Raw genomic sequence first — 20,675 nt, forward strand, 5'->3', positions numbered from 1 at the left:
CATTTATTCAGACTGAGTTGTTCCTTGGGTTTTTCAAATGATCCCCTCAAAGCTCAGTGTTTCCAAGGAAAACATCCATTCAGTGATTTTGCTCAGCAGTTCAGCCCTAGGTTTTGTCTTCATGGGTGAAATATAAGAGGTGTGTTTGTGTGTGCAGCACAGGAACAGCTCTGCTATAAGACAGACACGATCAGCAAAGTGTCTATCCTGAATTATACTTATTTGGAATTTTTCTTGCAGAGTTAGTAACTAATATTGATGTCACAATAGTCACAGTAACAGCAACCTTAATAATAATAGTAATGAAAATTAAGTTTATGAAGGAGACTTTACCTTTACATTAAAAGGTATTTTTTTCCTGAAATATTTCAGCCGTGTACATTATTTCATTCTTGTTTTTAGTGCTTTGGTTGCTAGATCAGAGGAACCACCAGAGAAATGCTAGTCATGATCCCAAACAACCTACTGCATATTTTTTCCCGTGTAGTCCCGGATTGTCAGGAAAGCGTCTGCAGCAGGGGGACACGGAGGGAGGCCGGAGCAGCCCCGCCCGCAGCCGCTCCCCGGGGAGCGCCGGCCGGGCCGGGGCCGGAGCTGCGGGCGCTCTCCGTGGTGCTGAAGCGCCGCCGCCCCGGGCTCCGTCCGCCCGAGAGCAGCACCCAGGACTCCCCACGCTAACTTTTAATTATGTCAGCCCCGCGTTTCGAGCATTAAAATTAAACAGACGCCGAGCTGGCGAGGAGTGGGGGATTATATATTGCTTAGTTATCTCCTTGTTTTGCAGCTGCTGGTCCTTGGGAGAAAGTTGAGTCTCGACCGGCTCACGGTCCTTTTGCTTCTATTTAAAAAGCAGCGACTTGGAGCACTTCCCCGTGCTCCATTCCGCCTTCTCCCCCTCCTGTAATACGCTGAACTTGCAGGCTTCAAACTGCTGGGGAAAGTGAGTCCTGGAGCCAAAACAGCAATGCAGCCCCCTGACTAGAGCAAGGCCTGAGAGCACCATAATGAAGTTATTATTATTTTATTAGGGGTTCTTATGATAAAACACTATCTCACTCATCTCTTCCCGATGTCAGAGAAAAAGGAAAAGACACATCTGCCTCTGTGCAAAGGGATCCTACAGCACTGGCCCTGTGTGGATTTTCTCCCCCTCTCAGGAGGGGGAGACTGTCAGGAGAGATGCAGGCAGCACCTCTAGGTTATGGTCTTCTTTTTAAGGTTACTTGACCTAAAGCTTGTGCTGCTATTTTATTGAGTACAGTCAGATTCAGAGCACTGGTCTTTGATCTTGCATGGTGCTGTAAAAACCATCTCAATTCATAGTATACTTTACTGCTCAGAGACTTGCCTGGATGGCGAGCAAATGTCTGTTGTCAAACAAAGATATACCTAAAAGTGTGTGTGTAGACATCTAAACGTATGTAACACACCTGAAGACAGCCTTCTACATCTGTTAGTACTATGCTAAAATTATAAGTGAATGGATAAGATAGGATCAGATCAAATCAATTCATATCTCAAAATTAATTTTTGCCTTACTTTGCTAAATTAATGCTTCACAGGATGGAGGCATAGCTCCAACTTGAATATACGTTAGGGGAATTTCCACATCTATGCCTAATGTAAAAGACAGAGCAGGTGATATTTCTAAGGCTTATTAGTGTTTATTTAATGAGATCGTATGTACAGAATCAACTTTCCAAAGACATCATCTCTTCAATATCACTATTTCTGCACCTGTATTGCCTGTATCCATCTCCTTTGCTCTGGTATGAATGTGCTGTCTTTAAACTCCCATCAGATCTAAGAGAGCCCGTGTAGATTTGCTCGCCCTTCCTGCACAGAACATTACAATCTTTATAAAATATTAAATTTGTGTAGTCTGCCGGAGAAGCAATTGTTCCAAAATAAAATCAGCAGTCTAGACGAAACATAGACACCAGAACTTATCAACAGTTGTCTGACTTACATCTTCTGATGCATCTTGAGTGGGTCATAATACCAACTTTATTTTCAGTGGTGCATAAATTAATTACACGCATTTAATAACCAAAATATCATTATATTCCCCCTTTAATATCATAAAGGCTTTACGCCAGGGAAGCACTTAATGTGCAGGGGGCCATAACAGGCTATTATCCTTGTGTAATGCTATTACAGAACCAATTATGCGCCATTATACTTGCTTTTTTTGCAGTTTATGTGATTTGATCCAATCCCGCGTCCCTGACTTGAAAATTTCATCTGGGTACTTTAAAGTCTAATTTTCACCCGGGCTGAGGCAAGGGCCATCTCTCTCCGCTGAGCCTATGTCTCGGATGCATTTTAAAAGTAATTGCGAAGGGTCCCGCCGCATATCATTTGCAGACGGGAAGCGAGCATAAATCCAGAGACCCCTCGCTGCGAACAAAATCAAACTTTGCCGTGGTACGATCGCTTGGAAAGGCGAGGCGTGTGCAGAGCGGCCCCCCAAAACCCATCCGGCGGCAATTACGGGCAGCGCTCGGGGCCCCCGGCCCGCACCCCGGGGCACCCCGGGCCGGGGGGACACGCAGGGGGCTGCGAGCCCCGGAGCGCCGGCGCTCGGAAAATAATGGGATTGTGTTGTTGCCGTTCACATTCCTGGCGTTTGCTGAGAAATTACGCGGTTTTTTTCTTTTCATCCTCTCCACCCCCCCTGCTCTGCACACCACGTGGGCCATTTGTAGGGCCCAATAGACCTATCCAAGTTACTCACTGTAGACAGCGCTGGAAATAATCAGATTAAGGCCAATTATGCGTGAGATTATAAAGGCAAGTGCTGAGAGGCAGAGCATGCTGTAGACAGATATAAAGACATCTGGCCACTTCCAGAACTCCACAGAGCCCTTCTGTCTCTGCAGCCAACAACTCCCAGCGCCTTATTCTAAAGCAAAACACCCCCAAACCTTACCGGTGATTTTTACTTCTGTTCGGTTTAGGTATGGATTACTATATTCATTGTACCTTCTGGATTTTTTGTTTGTTTGTTTGTTTTTAGTATGACTGCATATAAATTTGAATTGTTGCTTGGGGTTTTTTTCCTTGCCGAGGACATTGGCTCCCAGTGTGCTGGATGCTTTAAAAAGAAGGCAGCTTTTAGGATTTATTGCTGTTTTATTTTGGCAAAATAAATTAAATTTTCTTTTAAGCAGTTCAATCTTACCTGCAAACATTTTTTTCTTTATGTAACTATTTGCTCCATAAAGGAATATTTGAGATAGATAGATAGATAGATAGATAGATAGATAGATAGATAGATAGATAGATAGATAGATAGGTATAGAGGTGGATGGATGGATGGATAGATATAGAGATGGATGGATAGATATATAGAAAAACAAGATAGACACAATCTGCTATTCTGGGCAGGAAAAAAAAAACAACAAACCAACAAAGTTTTGCTGATTCTGATTACTGTACGCCTACCACGGAGTTTTCTGCCTCTGTCTTTTTTTAATTCTTTGCACAGGGTCAGACGCTACTTTTTCTTCTTCCTCTGGGATGGGCTTTAGGGTTATCAATGGGTCTCTTCAGGTGTTTTCTTCTGGCTCTCCACCTATTCTGTTCATTCCCTCTGTGTGTTCAGACCTGCAGGAGGCACCTCGGCGGTGCCGGACGCGGGAGCTGCTGCGGGTCCGTGGCTGCGGGCTGGCCCCGGTGCCGGCCGCCGTCGGGCTCGCAGCTGCGAGCAGCGGGCGCCCACTCAGCCGCAGGGCCATGTTCTACTTCCACTGCCCCCCGCAGCTAGAGGGTGAGTGTTGTCGCACAGAGATGTGTAAGTACAAGAGCTGAACTTCGAGGTGTCTGTGGGCGGGGGTGCGCTGGGGACCGAAGGGGAAACTGCGACCGAACTTGCGCCACGACTATCGCGTACAAATGCGTGCTGGGATAAGATGTAAATTTATAGAGAGACAACTAAATATCATCCTTTTCCTTAAGAAAATACAACCCTGTCCCCCTCCCCCCTCCTAGCTTTCCCCTCTTGTCACAGGAAGGAAAGAAGGATTGCATGTTTTTTGTTTTTTTTTTTTTTTTTTTTTTTTTTTTTTTTGTTTTGGTTTTTTTTTTTTTTTTTTTTTTTTTAAATTTGATTCCTGCTGGAAAGGGCTTGGTTTTACACCCCCACGCCCGTCATTTTGCCACCTGCCTCCCCTCTGTGGATAGCGATCCCGCAGTTGAGCCTCAGGCTAAGAGAGAGATGCTTTTCTCCCCTCCCAGCACAGATGTTGGTGTCATGGCTGTAATCGGGACACTTTCAGGACGTGGTCACGCCTCCTCCCTCCAGCCAAAGGGACCGCATAAATCTTTAATGCTATTTTGCAAACATTCTGTGGGAGGATGGGGGAAAATGAGGTACAACAGAAGGAAAAAAAAAAACCGGGGGAAAATAAATATTTGGGAGGATGATTTTTCTTTGTATTATTGATTAGAGACTTTTAATTTTTTATTATTATTATTGTTGCTGCAGTTGATTCCCTTTCTAAAAATTGGCAGCCTTCAGGATTTCCCCGTGTCACCCCCGCAGATGCCCGGGCCCCTCTGCCCCGCTCCCTCCGGCCGCTGCTCGCAGTGCCGGAGCATCCCCGGGGCCGCGGCCGCGCAGCCCCAGCCCCCGGCAGGGCTGTCCCCAGTGCCCGAGTGCTACCGGCTCCCTACGGCTGGACGGCGGGGAAAGCGACCCGGCCCCGTAAAACCCCGGCCAGGACACCCCGCTCCCTGCACGGGCATCGCCGGCGGGAAGGGGCTTTCCCTGCGGCGGCGCTGGCAGGAGGATGTGGTCCAGCGGTTCCATCCCACTTCGGGGAGGGTCAGCCCCTCTTTAAGCACGGCTTCCCAGGGGCAGCGGACCCAAGCCGGTCTGTGCATCCCGGCTGGAATATTCACTCGCCAAAGTTTTCTCCGGGCGGGACAGGGGAGTCGGACTGGGCAGAACAGTGCGAGGGTCCCTCCGCCAGTGCCACCGAACTCTGGGGCGGCTTTGTTTGCTTGTTTTTGGCAGACAGCTTTGGAAACGTGCTCTTGGTTTTGTTTGCTTGTTTGTTTGCTGTACGTTTGTTTCTCCGGTGGCAGCGTGGAGCCGGTGCCTGTGTTTGGCGGCCCCGCGGGCTGGAGCCTCTCCCGGCGCTGTCCGGGGCCGGCCCCTCGCTCTCCCGCCTTGAGCAGCAGCGGGGCGGGGGGAAGGGGCGATCTGTCCTGCCAGAGGGTGCAAACAGCGCTGGGCATCACAAGTAAAAAATAAAAAATATGTAACTCTGTCCAAATCCCGCCACCGACCCAAAGAAAGGGGAACAGAAAAGCTCTGTCCGGCCAGCGCTCGGCCCGGTGCCGCAGGGAAGACACCGCTTTCTGGGGGTCACCGGGACAGTATTTTGTTCTCTGATGAGCCTCAGCCAGGCCCACACGGTGTGAGGGCTGTGCGAGGACAGGGCTCGGGGCCGGGTTTATCTTCCAAATGATGCTGCGAGATGAGCGGTGACCTCCAGCCCACGTACCCCAGAGCACTCCAGGGGCAGCTCTGCGAGTGGGGTCACAGGGACACTCAGCAACACTTCTGGGCATTCTGGTGTTTTTCTGTTCTGTGAGGGTTTATTTTGGTTTGGTTTTGTTTGCTCCTTTGTGGGTTTTGGTTTGGAGTTATTTTTGTTTTCTTTTTTTGGTTTGGGGTTGATTTCTTTGGTTTTAATTTTTGCTTTGCTTTAAGTTTTGAGTGTTTTTTTGGTCTGTTTTGTTTTGTTTGTGTTTTTTAGCGAACAGAAAGGGAGTGACACATTTCAACACAGGCGCGCACGGATGATGTGTGACTGGGGGGAGCCGCAAGGCCGGGGTCCGCTCCATGGGACGTGATTCACATCCCGGTGGCCCATCTGCCCTCCCTCGACCCCCGGTTTGGGGACAAACGCCCGGTGCCCCAGTCGGGCCCCCGAACGCCGCTCGGGGAAGGGCAGGGCGGCCTCCCCAGCCCCACTAACGACTCCCGGCGGTTCAGCCGTGGCCGAGAGGCCGGTGCTGGGCTGCACCGAGCGCCGTGCCCGCGCTCTCCTCCGGCAGCCAGGGCAGCAGCCGGGGCCGGTCCGGCCACTCCCGCGGTGCGTGCAGAGGAGCCAGCCAGGGCCCCGCTGCCCCCTCGGCCGGGCAGATGGGCAGGGCCTTTGCCAGCTGCTGTCCGCACGCCTATGCCAAAGCCTGGTCTCTTTATTCTTTTAAAATACAAATGGCCCAAAAAATGTTCATTCCCGGGCCGGGGTGCGCTCTGGGCAGCAGAACCCCGCGGCCCTGGAGCTGGGGCAGCGCTGCCCGCCCGAGCGGCTCCGTGCCCGGCCCGGTGTGCCCAGGGCACTGCGGCCCTAAGGCGGCTCTCGGCCCGCAGGCGCTGCCCCCTTCGGAGGTCACTCCGCCGGCGACTTCGACGACGGGTTCCTGCGCAGGAAGCAGCGCCGCAACCGCACCACGTTCACCTTGCAGCAGGTAGGAGCCGCTTCCCTCTGCCCCCGGCCTCGGCACCCACTGCCCCCTGCTCGCCTGCATCGCACCGGCTCCCTGCCTCCCCCGTGCCTGCTCCCTGCCCGCTCCCAGCCTCCCTCCCGCATGCCCTGCGCCATGCCAGCCCATCCTGCCCCGCTGCCTCATCCATGCCTGGCGGACACCCCCGTGGGGCGGCCGGATCCTCACGGATCTCTCACAGATCTCTGCTCTCGTTCCCTCCATCAGCTCGAGGCCCTGGAAGCCGTTTTTGCTCAAACCCACTACCCCGATGTGTTCACTCGGGAAGAGCTGGCTCTGAAAATCAACCTCACGGAGGCCAGGGTGCAGGTAAACATCCTGGGGAATTACTTAACTCGGATATTCAAACTGGCAAACTTTTTTTTTTAATTTTTTTTTTTTATTTGACATCATGACTGCAGAGTGCACATTTGGCCAAAGAACGCAAATGAAGACGATCTGTCATTTTCATGATGCACTTTAATAACATCAACATAATGTGGAATATTAGATTAGGTTGATTAATCGGTCATTCATAATTAACTAGTGATAATGTTCTACACTAATTTGTCCTCGTCTCCAAGGTACTAAATTACATCAATGCACATCCATTTCCTTGCTTTTGGAGGGGGGGCGTGGTGCAGAGAAAAGAGCTGAGATGTGATTCTCCAAAGCAACTATGACCACTGTCGAGCAGTGAGGTTAGTCAACTGCAGGGAGCCCGGCTGCCAGGAAGAAAGCTTCTCCACCTCTTCAACTTTTCTCCCTTTTGCCTTCTTTCTAAACACTTAATTTAGGCAGATAAAGAGCCTGCAGAGCAATTCCCACACCTTTAATATGATCCAATAAATACCATTGGCCATGATTACTCTGTCCACAGCCACACTTTTCCAGCCCTTCCTTTCTTCCTTCTCCTTATCTTTTTCTTTAGTTTTTCTTTTCTTTTTTCCATGTTTGTTTTTCCGTGTCCAGTCCATATGTATATGCAGGTTCTCTGCTAAAACAAGCAGTCCTGCAGTCGTCAGGGATGGATCCCCGTAACTCTTTAGGCATCCACAACAGAGTTGCAAACCATTTTTTGAACACGATTATGCATTCATTTTTATTTATGGGGCTTTTCTGCATGGTGTTCTTCTATTTTTTTTTTTTAATTTAGGTGCTTGGGGTTAAGACTATGCAAAGATCTAATTGTAGGAAATATAATAGCTTGCCTTTTGTTCCCTAGGGTCATGTTAGTATCTCTTAAAACCCAATGGCTGAAGAGAGATAATGGAATTCACCACAGTAAATTGGGGATTGTAAACAAATTATTTCTCCTATAATCAGATTATGTGATCCTGATTATTAAATCTGAACATGAATCATTGGTCATATGCGGGCAAATTAAACTGATTATTATTTGGAAATGAAAATCTCCTTTTACCACTGCATTGTAGGTACTGGCTTAAAAAAATAATAAAAAATGCCATTTTGGCTATTGGTGCCTAAAGACTGAACTGCAAATTGAGATAAATGGGACAATTATTGAGCATTCAGAAGTGGAAGATCATAACTTCTTCCTGAAAGGTGCAAGGGTGAGATAGGGGTGGTGACAATTAGATTGCTGAGGACTGGTGTTTAGCCTTGTTGTTGGCTATTATGCAAACAGACAATAGATGCAAGCATTTGTTTAGCCTGCTTTCATGCAGGGACATGGGGAAACACAGAGGATGGGAGATATGTTTACATTATACCCCTTGCTCATTCAAATATGATTAATGTGCTATAAAGCAGAGTCTTAATCGAAGATGATGTTGTCAAACAATAACTAAATAGGGAAATAAACGACTTCATCATGCTCTTTCCTCAGAAGCAGGCGAACTGTCAGTGCAAAGTCATTAAAATATGATAATGAAAAATAGCTCAATTAAATATTGTTATAGCTGTGACCTTCATTCAATTAAGACACAAGAAAGTGTCTGCATTTTGCTTTGCATTTAACTGCTCTAAATTTAGAATATAGATAAAATCATTATTCAATGTTTGCTGATACATGCAATTAAAAGGCAGCTAACTAAAATGGAATTGGAGAAGGAGAAGAATAATAATAACAACAATCTCGCCCATACTTGAATTCATGTATTAAAATGTGGATTTCCTGACCTCCAGAGAGACTTGGCATTTGCCACCTCAAACATCATACTTTCAGCATATCAGCTCCTAGGTTAATAGGAAAAAAAAAAATTAGAATAATAGTCAGAAAAAAAATCAAGAATATGAATATTTGTTTTGCATATGGGGGAAAAAAGGTTTGGAAATTGGCCTTCTATTCTGAATTCATAGTGTGGCCTGAAGTGGGGGCAGTTGCACGAAAACATTATTAAACTGCAGGATGATGTTCCAAAATTAGTCCCTATCTGCTTTTGAGTCCTCTGAAAGCAGACTGGCCATGAGAGGAAGAACAGCCAGTATCAGCCCTCTCCAGAAAATGGGCTGGATAAGATGGCCAGATCCACACCTTTTCACTTCTGACCTCTCTGATTCTAGCAGCTGCTGATTTAAAGACTTATATATGTTTTTATCAGAGTGCTTAGATACGTATTTTGCCCTAAATTTTTGTTCTGGCATGCCTTTTGAATGTCTTTAGACATTTCTGGCTTGCTTTCCAGATGCAGAAATATCACAAATACAAATGTCATCCTAAGACTCAACTAGAATAGCAATGGGGATACAAAATAAGAGGAAGATTTAGCCTAGTAAATGACAGATTTCACTGGAGTAACATTTTATAATCTCCTTGCTTCACATTTAGCTAAACATGGTTTTCACATAGGATTCCTCTCCTGCTCCAGGTGTGGTTCCAAAATCGAAGGGCTAAATGGAGAAAAACAGAGAGGGGTGCTTCTGACCAAGAGGGCTCTAAGGAAACCATGGCTGAGGTGGCACCTCCTGCAAGGAATTTAAATTCCCCTTCTCCAACAGACCAAACCAGGAATAAAAAAGAGGGTCTGGAGATCCAACAGAGGTAAGCGTAATATATCATCTGCCTACGGGGCAAGAATGCCTCATATGTGTGTATGTGCATACAGATTTGCTGCTATGCCTTGACCTAGAGGCATCATCTTTAGAAAATGAGGTGTTTCTTGTGCAATCCACTGTTCCCCTGTGGAGAAGCTGAGGAGCTGGTGGCTGTGGGAGACTGGTGTTGTCCAGCCTGGGTCACATGTAGTTGTGTGCTGAGACACCAATGTGTTTGAGTGCATGCACAAATGGAATAGCTGTTTCTGGTTTTGTAAGGAATTTATCTTCTTCTCTCCATCAGCCTGAGCCGAGCAGTGGGTCCTACAGGACCTTTCTTCCCTTCCTGCCTGCCGGGGACTCTTCTCAACACAGCCACCTATGCACAAGCTTTATCCCACGTCGCCTCTCTAAAAGGTAAATTACTTTATTTTACTTGGGAGCAAGCTCAAAGAGCATCCCTTTCAAGCTAAGTGGCATGGTCCCACTGCCCTCTGTGAGGAAACCTTTGGGAAATGGCAGACCCCTCTTTCTCTTTAGATTGGCAGTATTTGCACTGACCAGTGCTGCACATACTGAAGTGAGTCTCCTGTAGTAGGATAATTTGTGGCAAAACTCCTTCATTTTACTCTGATAGCTACTTTTCATGAGGTCAGGTTTTCTCTGAAGGAGTAAGACAGGTGGGGTTTGCTCCTTTAGAGTTTTTGTTGCATATGCATTTTTTTTAAGACTTAAATTTATTCTAATAAATTAGTTATATACATCCTTTTGCATTATGTAGTACCTGGCACCATTACTGATGCCTCATCCGCTCTTTGCATGCGGTTTCCTTTGCAGTGCATTTCTTCACAATCCAGACCTTTCTCTTCTTGGACAGTAGATCCCCTTTGAGAACTTGAATAAAGCATGTTCCTGGGGACAGGGGAGGATACAAAGTAATTCCCCATTACCTGGGACCCCAGCTTCAGGAAGGGTACATCCTGTGTCTATATACTTTCGGTATCCAGCAGCAGTATGCAACTTTTAAAAATAAATCACCTACTCATCCATTAGCTGTTCTTGGTCTAACAATTTATAAGACTAAGAGTGTAAGCAGGATGAATTCAATTTATAGATTTATAGGATGCAAAGCCTCATAGCAGTGCCAAGCACAAAGAGGCACATACATTTACTCTGTGTCCCAATGTGCTGCAAGAACTTGTGAGGAAAGTTTCTCAGTTAAAGACCCACCACTATAAAGAAAAATGTCCTCTAATACATCTCACTGTATCCTCTGGAATACCTCATGCTCCTTGTATTTCCAGTTAAATCAGCACTGCCAAGGTGTATTCCTGGAGCAAATATCTGAAGCTCCTGAGTTGTGTGTAAAGTCCAGTGTCCTGCCCCCTGCACCCCCTTCCCTCCTGTCTTTCAAAAGAAGCTGAAGCCAGACACATCACACAGTTACTGCTCCTTTGGTAGGTGTGGGACCTGGAACTTTGAAACAAGAAAGGACACACAGGGTCCTAAAAAAGCCCTTAAACCTAAAGGCTTATTGTCACCTGTAGGTGGGCAGCAGGTGCTTAGAGTGCCTGAGTCCTCTTGATCTCTGCCCTGTGAAGTCTTGGGGTTGCAAATTTTCACTTTTTCCATTGGGAAGCCTCTCTGGAGTAAATAAGATGAAGTTTTTCAGGCAAAAATATTATTCATTCATAACTGTAATCCCAGACAGGTTGAAAAGTGTGGAAATAGAGTTGTGTTCAGTGAATAATTTTGATGACAGTAAAGGAGTTTTTTTTCCTTAAAGTTTACATTCAAACATTTTCAAATTAAATGCATCAATATGTGTTCTCACTGGTTTCATGTTTAAATGTAGTTAAATTTTAAGAAAAAATTGCCCAAATAAACAAAACCAAACAAAATAACATAAAAATATTAAAAATTGTTGTGAGGGGTTGGTATTTTTAGGTGTTTTTTTTTTTAAGGTTGGATTTTGTTGTTAGTTTTTTTGTTTGTTTATTTTTAGTTTTATTTATTTGGAAGATTTCCTGTTACTCTTCTCTTTGATTTTACAGCTTAGCCAATAAATTGAGAAACTAATAATTTGCTCTTTTTTGCTTGATTGAAGATTTACAGCCTAGGGGCAGAAAAAGTTCTATTCCTGAATCTTTTGTAGGTATTAGTCAGTTGCCCAGACTAAGAGGAAATGTCCCTGAAAAAACTGTCCCAAATGTAAATAGAGATTTTTTTATTTATATAATTTGTATAGGAATGGTCAGGTATCAGATGCCTGCATATTGCCTTGGGGGATGTTGTCAGACATGCAGTTCATTCCTGAAATGTCTGCTTTATATTTCTTGCCTGGCACTAGAAATCTCCAGGTACATGCAAGGGATAAAGTAGCATACTTTGATTTTATGAAATGCAGATACAGATTTGCACATCTGTGTATGCCCCTACCAGGATCTGTGTGTGCCTGTCAGGGTATTGTTATCCTGGCATGGGACTGGTGGTCTGAGCTGCTGCTTTGAGGGGAGCTCTTCTGCTGCTGCTAGGTCTTAGTAATGTCAAATTATGGCTTTGGGGTTAAGGGGGAAGAACTTATTGTTATATGAGGGACCAAATCTGATATATACAAGCAGAGAATAATTGTAACATCTCTCTTGTGGCATTGATATATTGAGTATTGTGTCCTTCTTCCATGGCCCATCTCCACAAGTTCCTCTTTCCCCATTTCTTCAAGAGGAATTCCCTTGGGCTGGGGTAGAGCTGTGCACAGCAGTCACTGAGTCTTGGTCCTGTTAACTGGAGACCAGGGCAACCTCTGGATCTTCTGAGTGGACCAAAGGTATCACAGGCCTAATGCACAGTCTGCTTTTCTTTGGTATGGAAACTGCAGGTAAATGATGTTTCATCTAAACCAGTGCATTTGAGAGCACAACCAAACTCATGAGTCAGTCTGAAGGAAAAGATAAATGTTGTGAGAAGGAAGGAAAGGACAGGGGGAGACACAGTGTCCAGAAAACCTTGATGTGACTGTCTTTGTCATATTCTCAGTTCAGTTTGTTCAACTCTCTTTTGATTTCCGTTTGAGACAGGAGCTGTGTGCACGTGGGCAATAGCATATGTCCTTATACATCTTAATTAAGGGACCTAAGCCTCTCCCTTGAAAATCTAGTTGCATTTTGCTGCAGAATGATGCCAGAACCCTGCCACAGTCAGTCTGGAGGCATAGGACTTTATGTCACACAAATCCCATAAAACTCAGCATAGGGCATAAAGCTATGAGCTGCTTGGTTTTTTTTTTATTTTTTGCATAAGGGAAAACCCAGCAAGTAGAAAGGTTTTCCAAAATTTTGCAAGTTTTATTGAAGAGTGAAATGATTGAGAGGTCTTCACAGTATTTGTTTTGTGCCAGACATGCTTTGAAATTACTAGGAATTCTCTGTGCTTTTGAAAGCAAAATATTTGCTCCAGAATCAAAGCATTATTTCACTACAAAAGATGCATGGCCCTGCTTTCTTCTATGCAAGTATCAAACAAAATGCAGCTCCTCTATGTGGATCTTGCAAACAGATATATATTCCCACCACTGGGAAAACAATCCTGGCCAGTTAAGGGAATCACATTCTTCAGTACAGCCATAAGAGCAGCCTGCAAAAAAATGAGCACTCTCAGCACATCAGGTTCTCCTATGAAGTGTAGCTTGTTTTCTTACTCTTTTGAGGAGACAAGATGCGTTTTGTTGGACTAGTGAGACAGCACTTTGCTGGTGTTGGTGAATAATATTTGACTGATGCTTTGGAAGGAGACAAAATCAATACAGCGAATAACAAGTGATGATGATGATGTAAGTAATTAATAATTATTTTAGGCTCTCAGGGACCATTTTCATTCTGTCATTTGAGAGTTCTTCATCTTTAGTAAAAAAACCCCAATACCTCTCATTCTCTTTCTCTGGCATTGCTTGGCTCCAGACCCAGGTCTTCAAAGCTACATAAAGTGCTTAGGCCACAAGAGTCTGAGATCTAATTTGTAATTTAAGGATGTAATAGCTGAGGGTGAAGCTGGTCTACAAGAGATAGGAAATCTTAAGACAGCCTAGTCTGGGGCAGGGACTAAGACTGCAACTTTGCTTTTGGAAAGACTGTGAAGTGCTCGTTAGGCTTGCCTCATGTGGCTCTGGACCACCCATGTGCCATTTCTAGGATAAGGGGATATTGTTGGAGCACGAGACCAGGTCTGCTCTGATGAATGAGAAGAAAGCTATTTTCCCTAAGCACTATGCCTCATGAATTCTGCTGTGTCTGAAACCAAGATTTTTTTTTCCATCAAAGTGAAGATATTAACCACAGGATGTTCTGTTAATAAAATGGGATGGCTATACTATGCAAAGAAAACTGTTATTCAGAATATAGACTTTTTCCAGAGAAGAATATATTATCACTGGACAATTTTTCTCTGTTTCTGTCAAATATTCTCTGTTCAATAATACAACAGACCTTTTCCTGTCTCCTGTCTCTCTGAAGTTTAGCACAGTGGAGTCTGTACTCAATAGCAAACATCTGTTAACAACTGTATCTTCTCCCCATGTACTATTCTGTCAGGAAATATAATTCCTCATTTGAAGAATTAGCACAACGTCATAATTTCTGGGGTATACAGTGTTTCCTACTTCAGGGGTTTAGTACTTCACCACTGACCGTAATGAGGAAAAGGTTGACTCACAGAGATGAAATTTCTGATGTTCATTACTCTCTAAAATTGCCCTGATTTGACAACTATGCTACTTCATTGTGGTGACTTCAATAGTTCCATGATCTTCTAAGATGAAACACTTACTGTAAGCCAAGCATCTGCAGCCCATTTAGTAGATTTAATTGCAGACCTCAAAGATGAAGGGAAAATACTTGTTTTATTTATGTGCTGTATAACTATAGAGTCATCTGGAGAAGCTAGTGTTCTGTGCAGAGAGAGACCTCAAAGTACCTTCTTAATGGATGACAGCATGAATGCAATTCATTAATGCAGATGTTATTAATGGGTGTAAACAAGAATCTCCGTTTTTCAGCGGATGTGTTCTACCATTCTGGTGGCTGAGGCCAAGAGTGTGTCTGTTACGTTCCGCTGAAATTTCCCCAGACCCATGATGAGTGAAGTGCATGAGGAGAGAAATAATTACACTTGCCAGGGAATTACTTTCATAATTCACCCACAGCTCTTCTCCGTGCAAGTTATAGCTCAGTTGGTTTTCACGGCACCCCCACACCACTGAGAGAGGAGCTCGATTGTATTATGCACATCCAAATGGGTATTGCAGGCCACTGTTGATTAGGCTCTTTTATGGTTTGCTGCTACTGTGGTTGCTGTTCATATTAGGGAGGCTTAATTGCAGTATCCAGGATAAAAACCCTAAAACATAACTAGAACTGCCCGTCCATTACATTTCAATTGCTATTATGGAAAGATGGAGGGAATTTGCTCAGTTCCGTTGGGCAATTCCCATTGCCGAGGCTGTGAAAGAAGTGTTCAAGGACCTAACTCACCCTTGAACTCACCTTGGTGTTTGCTGAACTGAAGCTCCCCTGTTTACCGTAAGACTGGGGAATGAGAATAAAACTCTTGGAGCCTTTTATTTTCAGTGTCATTCTTGATTATGGATTTACTGACTTTTCTGATGCAACACAGCCAGTATATTAAGTGGGTTTGTTTGGCATTTTTCTTAGTTTATCTGCCACTCTGACTTCAGAGAATCTAAAACATTTCTTTAGTTTGCTACAGATTCACACACATTGAGAAGGTTCTTTTGATTCCCATATCACAGGTCCCCAGCTCTATCACTGCTCTACCTCAGAGGTAGAGATTTTTGGTCTTTTGCGCTAGGAAATACACAGGTACTTGGAGCCCTAAGAACATGGGTAGGAAATAGGTGCTGTCTTGTTCCTCCAGGACAAATCTTGATTAAGTTAGTGGACCTTGGCTGGGCAGGTTGGTTGATGAGGTTGCCAAGCTGACAGTATTCAAAGGACAGGTTCTGTTCTCCCAGCTTTTCTGTGGGCTTTGCTGCCAGCCTTCCTGCTCTAACAGGCAAGTCCTGGCTTCTGATTTTTTTTTTTGGAGAGTACTATTGGCACAAATAAAGGAGGATGAAATCCTCCCATTCCAGTGTTGAGTTATTTTGACAGAATGGTTCCCGATGATCAAATATCTGAGCCAGATCATCAGCTCTTTGTTGTTTCCACTGGGCATAGAGGGGTCACAGCCAAGGAGATGTGAAATTATAACATTTGGATTCTCCTGTCACCTCTGAAGTGCTCTTCCAGCCTCTGGGCAGCACAGGGTACCTTCCAGCTTCTCAACAGAAGGAAAAATCATCCAGTATAATTCCAGCAGCCTTGAGGCTACCCCAAATTAAACTGGGACCATCTGATGCTTCTCCATTTCAGGATTGAGTTCATGCTTTTCTTGTTCTGAACTTCCTGATTCAAAGCTCAAGAACATTTGGATAAAGCTACTTTTATGTTTCCTACTTTTGACTTAGGCTTTAATTGACAGACTATTGGTGCCATCTGTGAAGTGCAAGAGGGAGCTCCCATTGACTCAGCTCCCACTGGTAATCAACACTACAAACTTGAGATTGTCATTGACCTTCCAATCCTTATGATAGGGATTAGAGCTGAAGAAAACCAATGTGACTACCATGAGAAGATAACAATAATTAAATCAAACATAATATTTTCTCTGAAAATTAAACATCATGCATTGATATATGAGGATTTCAAATGGGATTTTTTCTCTCCTTCCCTCCATGTCAGGTTGTAATTCAGGTGTCCATATCAAGTGCTGATATGCACAAATAATGAAAGAGGAAAGGAATGTGGAGTTTGCCTTTTGGAAAGACTGCCCATTAAATTCTTTAAGCCCTTGACTTGAAACACAAAATGCATATTTAAAAATTTATATTGATGTTTATGTATCAGTATGTGCCCTGCTCCTATCCCTCTCTTCCCACCTTAAACTGAACCATGGAACTGCACAAAAGAGTCCACAACGAAAAGTGTAGATCAAATATTGTTACAATTTACATGTGATGTTGGCAGAGACGAGACAGAACTAATTTAATTTTTTCTGTCAGTTTCTGTAGTAGATCAATTAAACTGCCAAGTGGATCAAATATTTCAGACTGTATTTATTACATTAAGTATTTATGTTCAGGCTGGGCATTTAAAGTATGATCTCATATAGGAATAGAAGGAGGTTCAGATCAATCCAGCAGAATTTGCTGTAAGTTAATGGAAATCTAATTGTGTATTTTAATTTTGTGTACAGAAGGCAGTAAGTTCCTGAAAGAAAGCAAACAGTACCCTGTCCATATTGAAGCAACTTGATACAAATCCTGATAAACTTATCTCCGATTGTCATAGGTGTTGGTGGGGGCTGCATCCAGATCTAGGGCTGATGGCTGAACCCTCACTGAAGTCCTCTGAAGATTTGAAATAAGTAGGAACAGTTCCTTCCTTTCCCACTGTGGGCTCAGGGCTATTGCAATAAGATATTACAAACTACTGCTGCCTGCTATATCTGGGTGCCTGTGTCTTGGTCACTGTCACTTTTCTGGAGATTGTGGGCTGACTGATGGGAAGGTGGAGACCTTGGACTCGTGAGTGTCCCATTGTTTGCCTTGGCTTTGTGCTGGCAAAGTCCACTAATTTCACTGGACTTATTATCTGCAGATTCGGATGATTGTAAGGTAGAGTCAACCTTCTTTACAACATACATTAAAAAGGAACAGGGCTAAATCCTTTTCTCCTCTATTCTAGCTGGACCCTGGAGCAAATGATGCTTTTTACTTTACTTTTTTTTCATGTGTGAGTTGTTTGCAAGTATTTTAACCTCAGTGGAAATGAAAGGAATGGTTTATGGGTGAATTATTGCTAGAGATAGCTTTCTTTCCACCACAGGTAACTGCACCCTCAGGTTGCAGAGCCACTAGGTAATATCAGGGCAAATTATTAAGCAAAGATCTTAGGCTGGTGCTGAATGCTGATAAATATTTTATTCCTCTAACAATGGAATGAAAATTATTCTTAGGGAATGGAGCTGATTCCTGCTTTTTCAAAAAGAGGAAGACTGCTTTTCACTTCTCCCCACCTCCCACTAAGCAATGCTTGTGCCCAGTCCTGCATTAGGCACTGCAGGCCAGCCCTCCCCTCAGCCTGGGAGCTGAACAGCTGTGTTTGAAAGCCTCATTCACTTTGTGTTAGAAAGCAGCAGTGCAGAGGCAGTTGATGCTCCTGCAGGCCTCCCAGCTCCCTTACCTCTGAGCAGAATAGTGGGTCTTGGTGCAAAAAACCTACTGCAGACTGCAGGGACTCTGAAGGGCCCCTCCTCCCTCTTGTAGAAACAGTGGCTGCGATTCAACAGGGCAAAAAAATTACTTTATGAGTGTGGCTGGTGGTGGCAAAAGCTGTAAGTTGTGTTACTGAGTAGATTTTATTATAAACCCTCCTTCTGACCTGCTCAAAGCAGCCACAGAATTCAAGACTGAGCTTCCTAGAGCTAAAAGCAAAAGAAGAAAAGGATTTTAGTGAAGTGCTGAAACTTGCTTCTGCTTATATGCTTGGACCCATGGAAATGTTGGTCTGCTGATCATATGCTTTATCGGAGAAGTATTACAAGATAAAAAGGTTCTTTCCATTTTTATATTAATAAGCTGTCCTTTGTAGATGCCGTTTTTTGAAATGCAAGGAATACTTTCTCCTGAATGCTGCTGGCAACCACAAATCTCTGACAATTGCTGTGGAGAAGTCTTGCCAACATCTTAAAAACAAACAACTGTCTGCCTTCATTCCTAGCAGATGGGTGCTGACCCATTGCTACCAAGAACAGAAGTGTAAAACTCTGGAGGTTATTAGTTCCATCACTTAGTCATGAGCCATTTAACTCAAATATTAACTGCAGAAATTAAAGCAAGTCCTTGGCTTGGAAAGATCAGGGGAAGATACTGCATCGTGTCAGGATGTGTGGGTGCCAGTAGCTGGCTGGGCTGTTTCTTGTTGAAAGGGAACATATCAGCAAAAGACAGGCTTCTGTCAGGGGTGTAAATGAGATGTGGACCTGGTGTGGCCTCTAAGACCCCTGGAAACATAGTGACTAGTGGTGTCTGGTTTTTAACCAGAGAGTAAATTCAAGAGGTAGCTCAGGCATCCCACCCTGCCTCCCCATCCTACTCCTCTGTCACATTCTCCATCATTCAACAGATGCCTCTAAGCTGAGTACCAGCATGGGTTTCGGATGGACTGCATGTCCTGCCCAGTGATCAACTTACACTTCCAGGTGTGCTTGTTTGGCAACTGGCCCGAGCTACAGCATTATCAAAGAGAAACCAGAGAAAGAGCCTCAGGAAAGCAGCTGGTGGAGTGAGGACTGCCTCTGTCAGTGGGTTGAAAGGAAGGTTTTGGCTTCAAGAGAGAGTAATCACTTCATCCGTGCTCCAGTGTTTTCTTGCCTGCTTGGAACAGCCACATGTCTCAAATGACAGGGTACAGATGCTCTGGCCCATCTCTCCTGATGGGACTCTAAAGCTGTACCACAGCAGCAGCTTTAGGTAGCTTTGGCTCACTTCTGAGGCCGTTCTCTTTGAGGGGTCACCCTGAAGCAGCACAGACACTGAATGGGTAAAGGTGGAATGGACTCTTGCAGGTAGACATGGTGCCAGTAGTTGGCAGGGCTTGGCCAAGGGAAAGTATCTCAGTTTACAGTGAGATAGGAGAAGGTCATCATAACGAGTGGAATATTTTCACCTTTCTCTCTCCTGTAATCTTTCAGGCAAAGATAAGTGACACAACCCCTATGCTCACTCACCAAATGCTGCTGCCTACATTGGTCAGGCTCAGTGTGCAGGTGGAGGGCAGGGGACATCTCCAGCATGGAGCTGATGGCAGCCACAGAACAGCAGCTGATATGAGAGGAGGGACTGAGCTGAGCCTTGCTTATGAGAAAGTCTCATGTGTGATCTGAACTTCACTCACTTCTGTCTCTACTTCCCTCTTGCACTCTGTTTGTCACCCTGGATGACTCACGGTGTAAGATCCTTCTCACAGAAGGATCAGCAGAACAGGATATGGGTTTTCTAGCCGTAGTGATCCAGAGGACACCTGTGTGCCCACTAAAGGTCAATGTACCCACTAAAGGTCAACGTACCCACTAAAGGCCAACCCCATCTCTGTCGTCTTCAGACTGACCATGGAGGGAACAGCTGTTTTCCATGACCTTCCCAGCAGTGACTGTGCTTCTCTCCTTCCTCCCCAGGGAGCCCGCTGTGCTCGTGCTGTGTCCCTGACCCCATGGGCCTGTCCTTCCTGCCCACGTACGGCTGCCAGAGCAACCGCACGGCCAGCGTGGCGGCGCTGCGCATGAAGGCGCGCGAGCACTCGGAGGCCGTGCTGCAGTCTGCCAACCTGCTGCCCGCCGCCAGCAGCAGCCCCACGCCCCCTGCCAAGCCCGGCCCCGAGGGCGGCCAGGACAAGCAGCCCCCTGCAGCCAAGGAGCACATGGAGGGCGAGAAGAGCGTATGAGAGCGGGGTTCTGCCGCCCGTGCCCTGCCGAGGCCTGAACTGCAGTGTAGCTGTGCCCAGTGGGACACCACGGGCCACCAGGGACCCGCACAGCTGAGCGGCCTCTTTGGCTGCCTTTCATGCACCCCTGCTTTTCTTGTGTCGCTGTAGGTTCATTTCCCTGATTTATCAGCACTATCTGTGTTTGGAAACTTTGGTGAAACTGTTTTTATTCCCCCCTTGCCCCATACATCCCAGGGACATTGAAACGATCCTGGCTTGCTCCTGCACATCTCAACTTCCCATCCTGTGTGAAATGGATGGTTGGAAGCAGCACATCACTTCCAGATATGAGTTCTGGGGGCAACAGATGTACCCAGGCACCAGTTACTCCACCGCTCACAACAGAGGGGAAGGAATATCCAGATATATCCCAATTTGGCCTGCTACTTTCTGAAGGCACTTGACTTCAACCAAACCTATCCCAGGCAATCCAAGTATAAGAGAAGCAGAAAATAGAACAAAAATCTTCTTTTTTCAAAATTCTTCTTTTTTCTTTTCCCTGAAAGTGAAACTTCTCATGCATAGATTACTAGAAAATTGCTGAGATGAGTTTACTTGTGACTAAAATCCTTGCACTAG

At 45.1% G+C, this 20,675-nt stretch overlaps 1 protein-coding gene across 1 annotated transcript; it reads left to right on the plus strand.

The window, feature by feature from the left end:
- Window positions 1–3,738: 3,738 nt before the first annotated feature.
- DRGX (dorsal root ganglia homeobox) lies at window positions 3,739–20,054 on the plus strand. The gene is made up of 6 exons (XM_059477509.1): window positions 3,739–3,772; window positions 6,389–6,486; window positions 6,730–6,831; window positions 9,333–9,505; window positions 9,803–9,915; window positions 19,789–20,054. Exons 1-6 carry the CDS (start codon window positions 3,739–3,741, stop codon window positions 20,052–20,054), a joined length of 786 nt encoding a protein of 261 aa, XP_059333492.1.
- The last annotated feature ends 621 nt before the right edge of the window (window positions 20,055–20,675 follow it).

This window comes from Ammospiza nelsoni, chromosome 8 (assembly GCF_027579445.1).
Source record: "Ammospiza nelsoni isolate bAmmNel1 chromosome 8, bAmmNel1.pri, whole genome shotgun sequence".
In the NCBI taxonomy this organism is placed as follows: Eukaryota; Metazoa; Chordata; class Aves; order Passeriformes; family Passerellidae; genus Ammospiza; species Ammospiza nelsoni.

What these genes read in the sequence shown, in the direction of transcription:
- DRGX (XM_059477509.1), top strand. Translation starts at nt 3,739, where the DNA reads ATGTTCTACTTCCACTGCCCCCCGCAGCTAGAGG. An exon ending in CTGCCCCCCGCAGCTAGAGG is followed by an intron (nt 3,773 to 6,388) that starts GTGAGTGTTGTC and finishes CTCGGCCCGCAG; the next exon opens with GCGCTGCCCCCTTCGGAGGT. An exon ending in GGTCTGGAGATCCAACAGAG is followed by an intron (nt 9,506 to 9,802) that starts GTAAGCGTAATA and finishes TCTCTCCATCAG; the next exon opens with CCTGAGCCGAGCAGTGGGTC.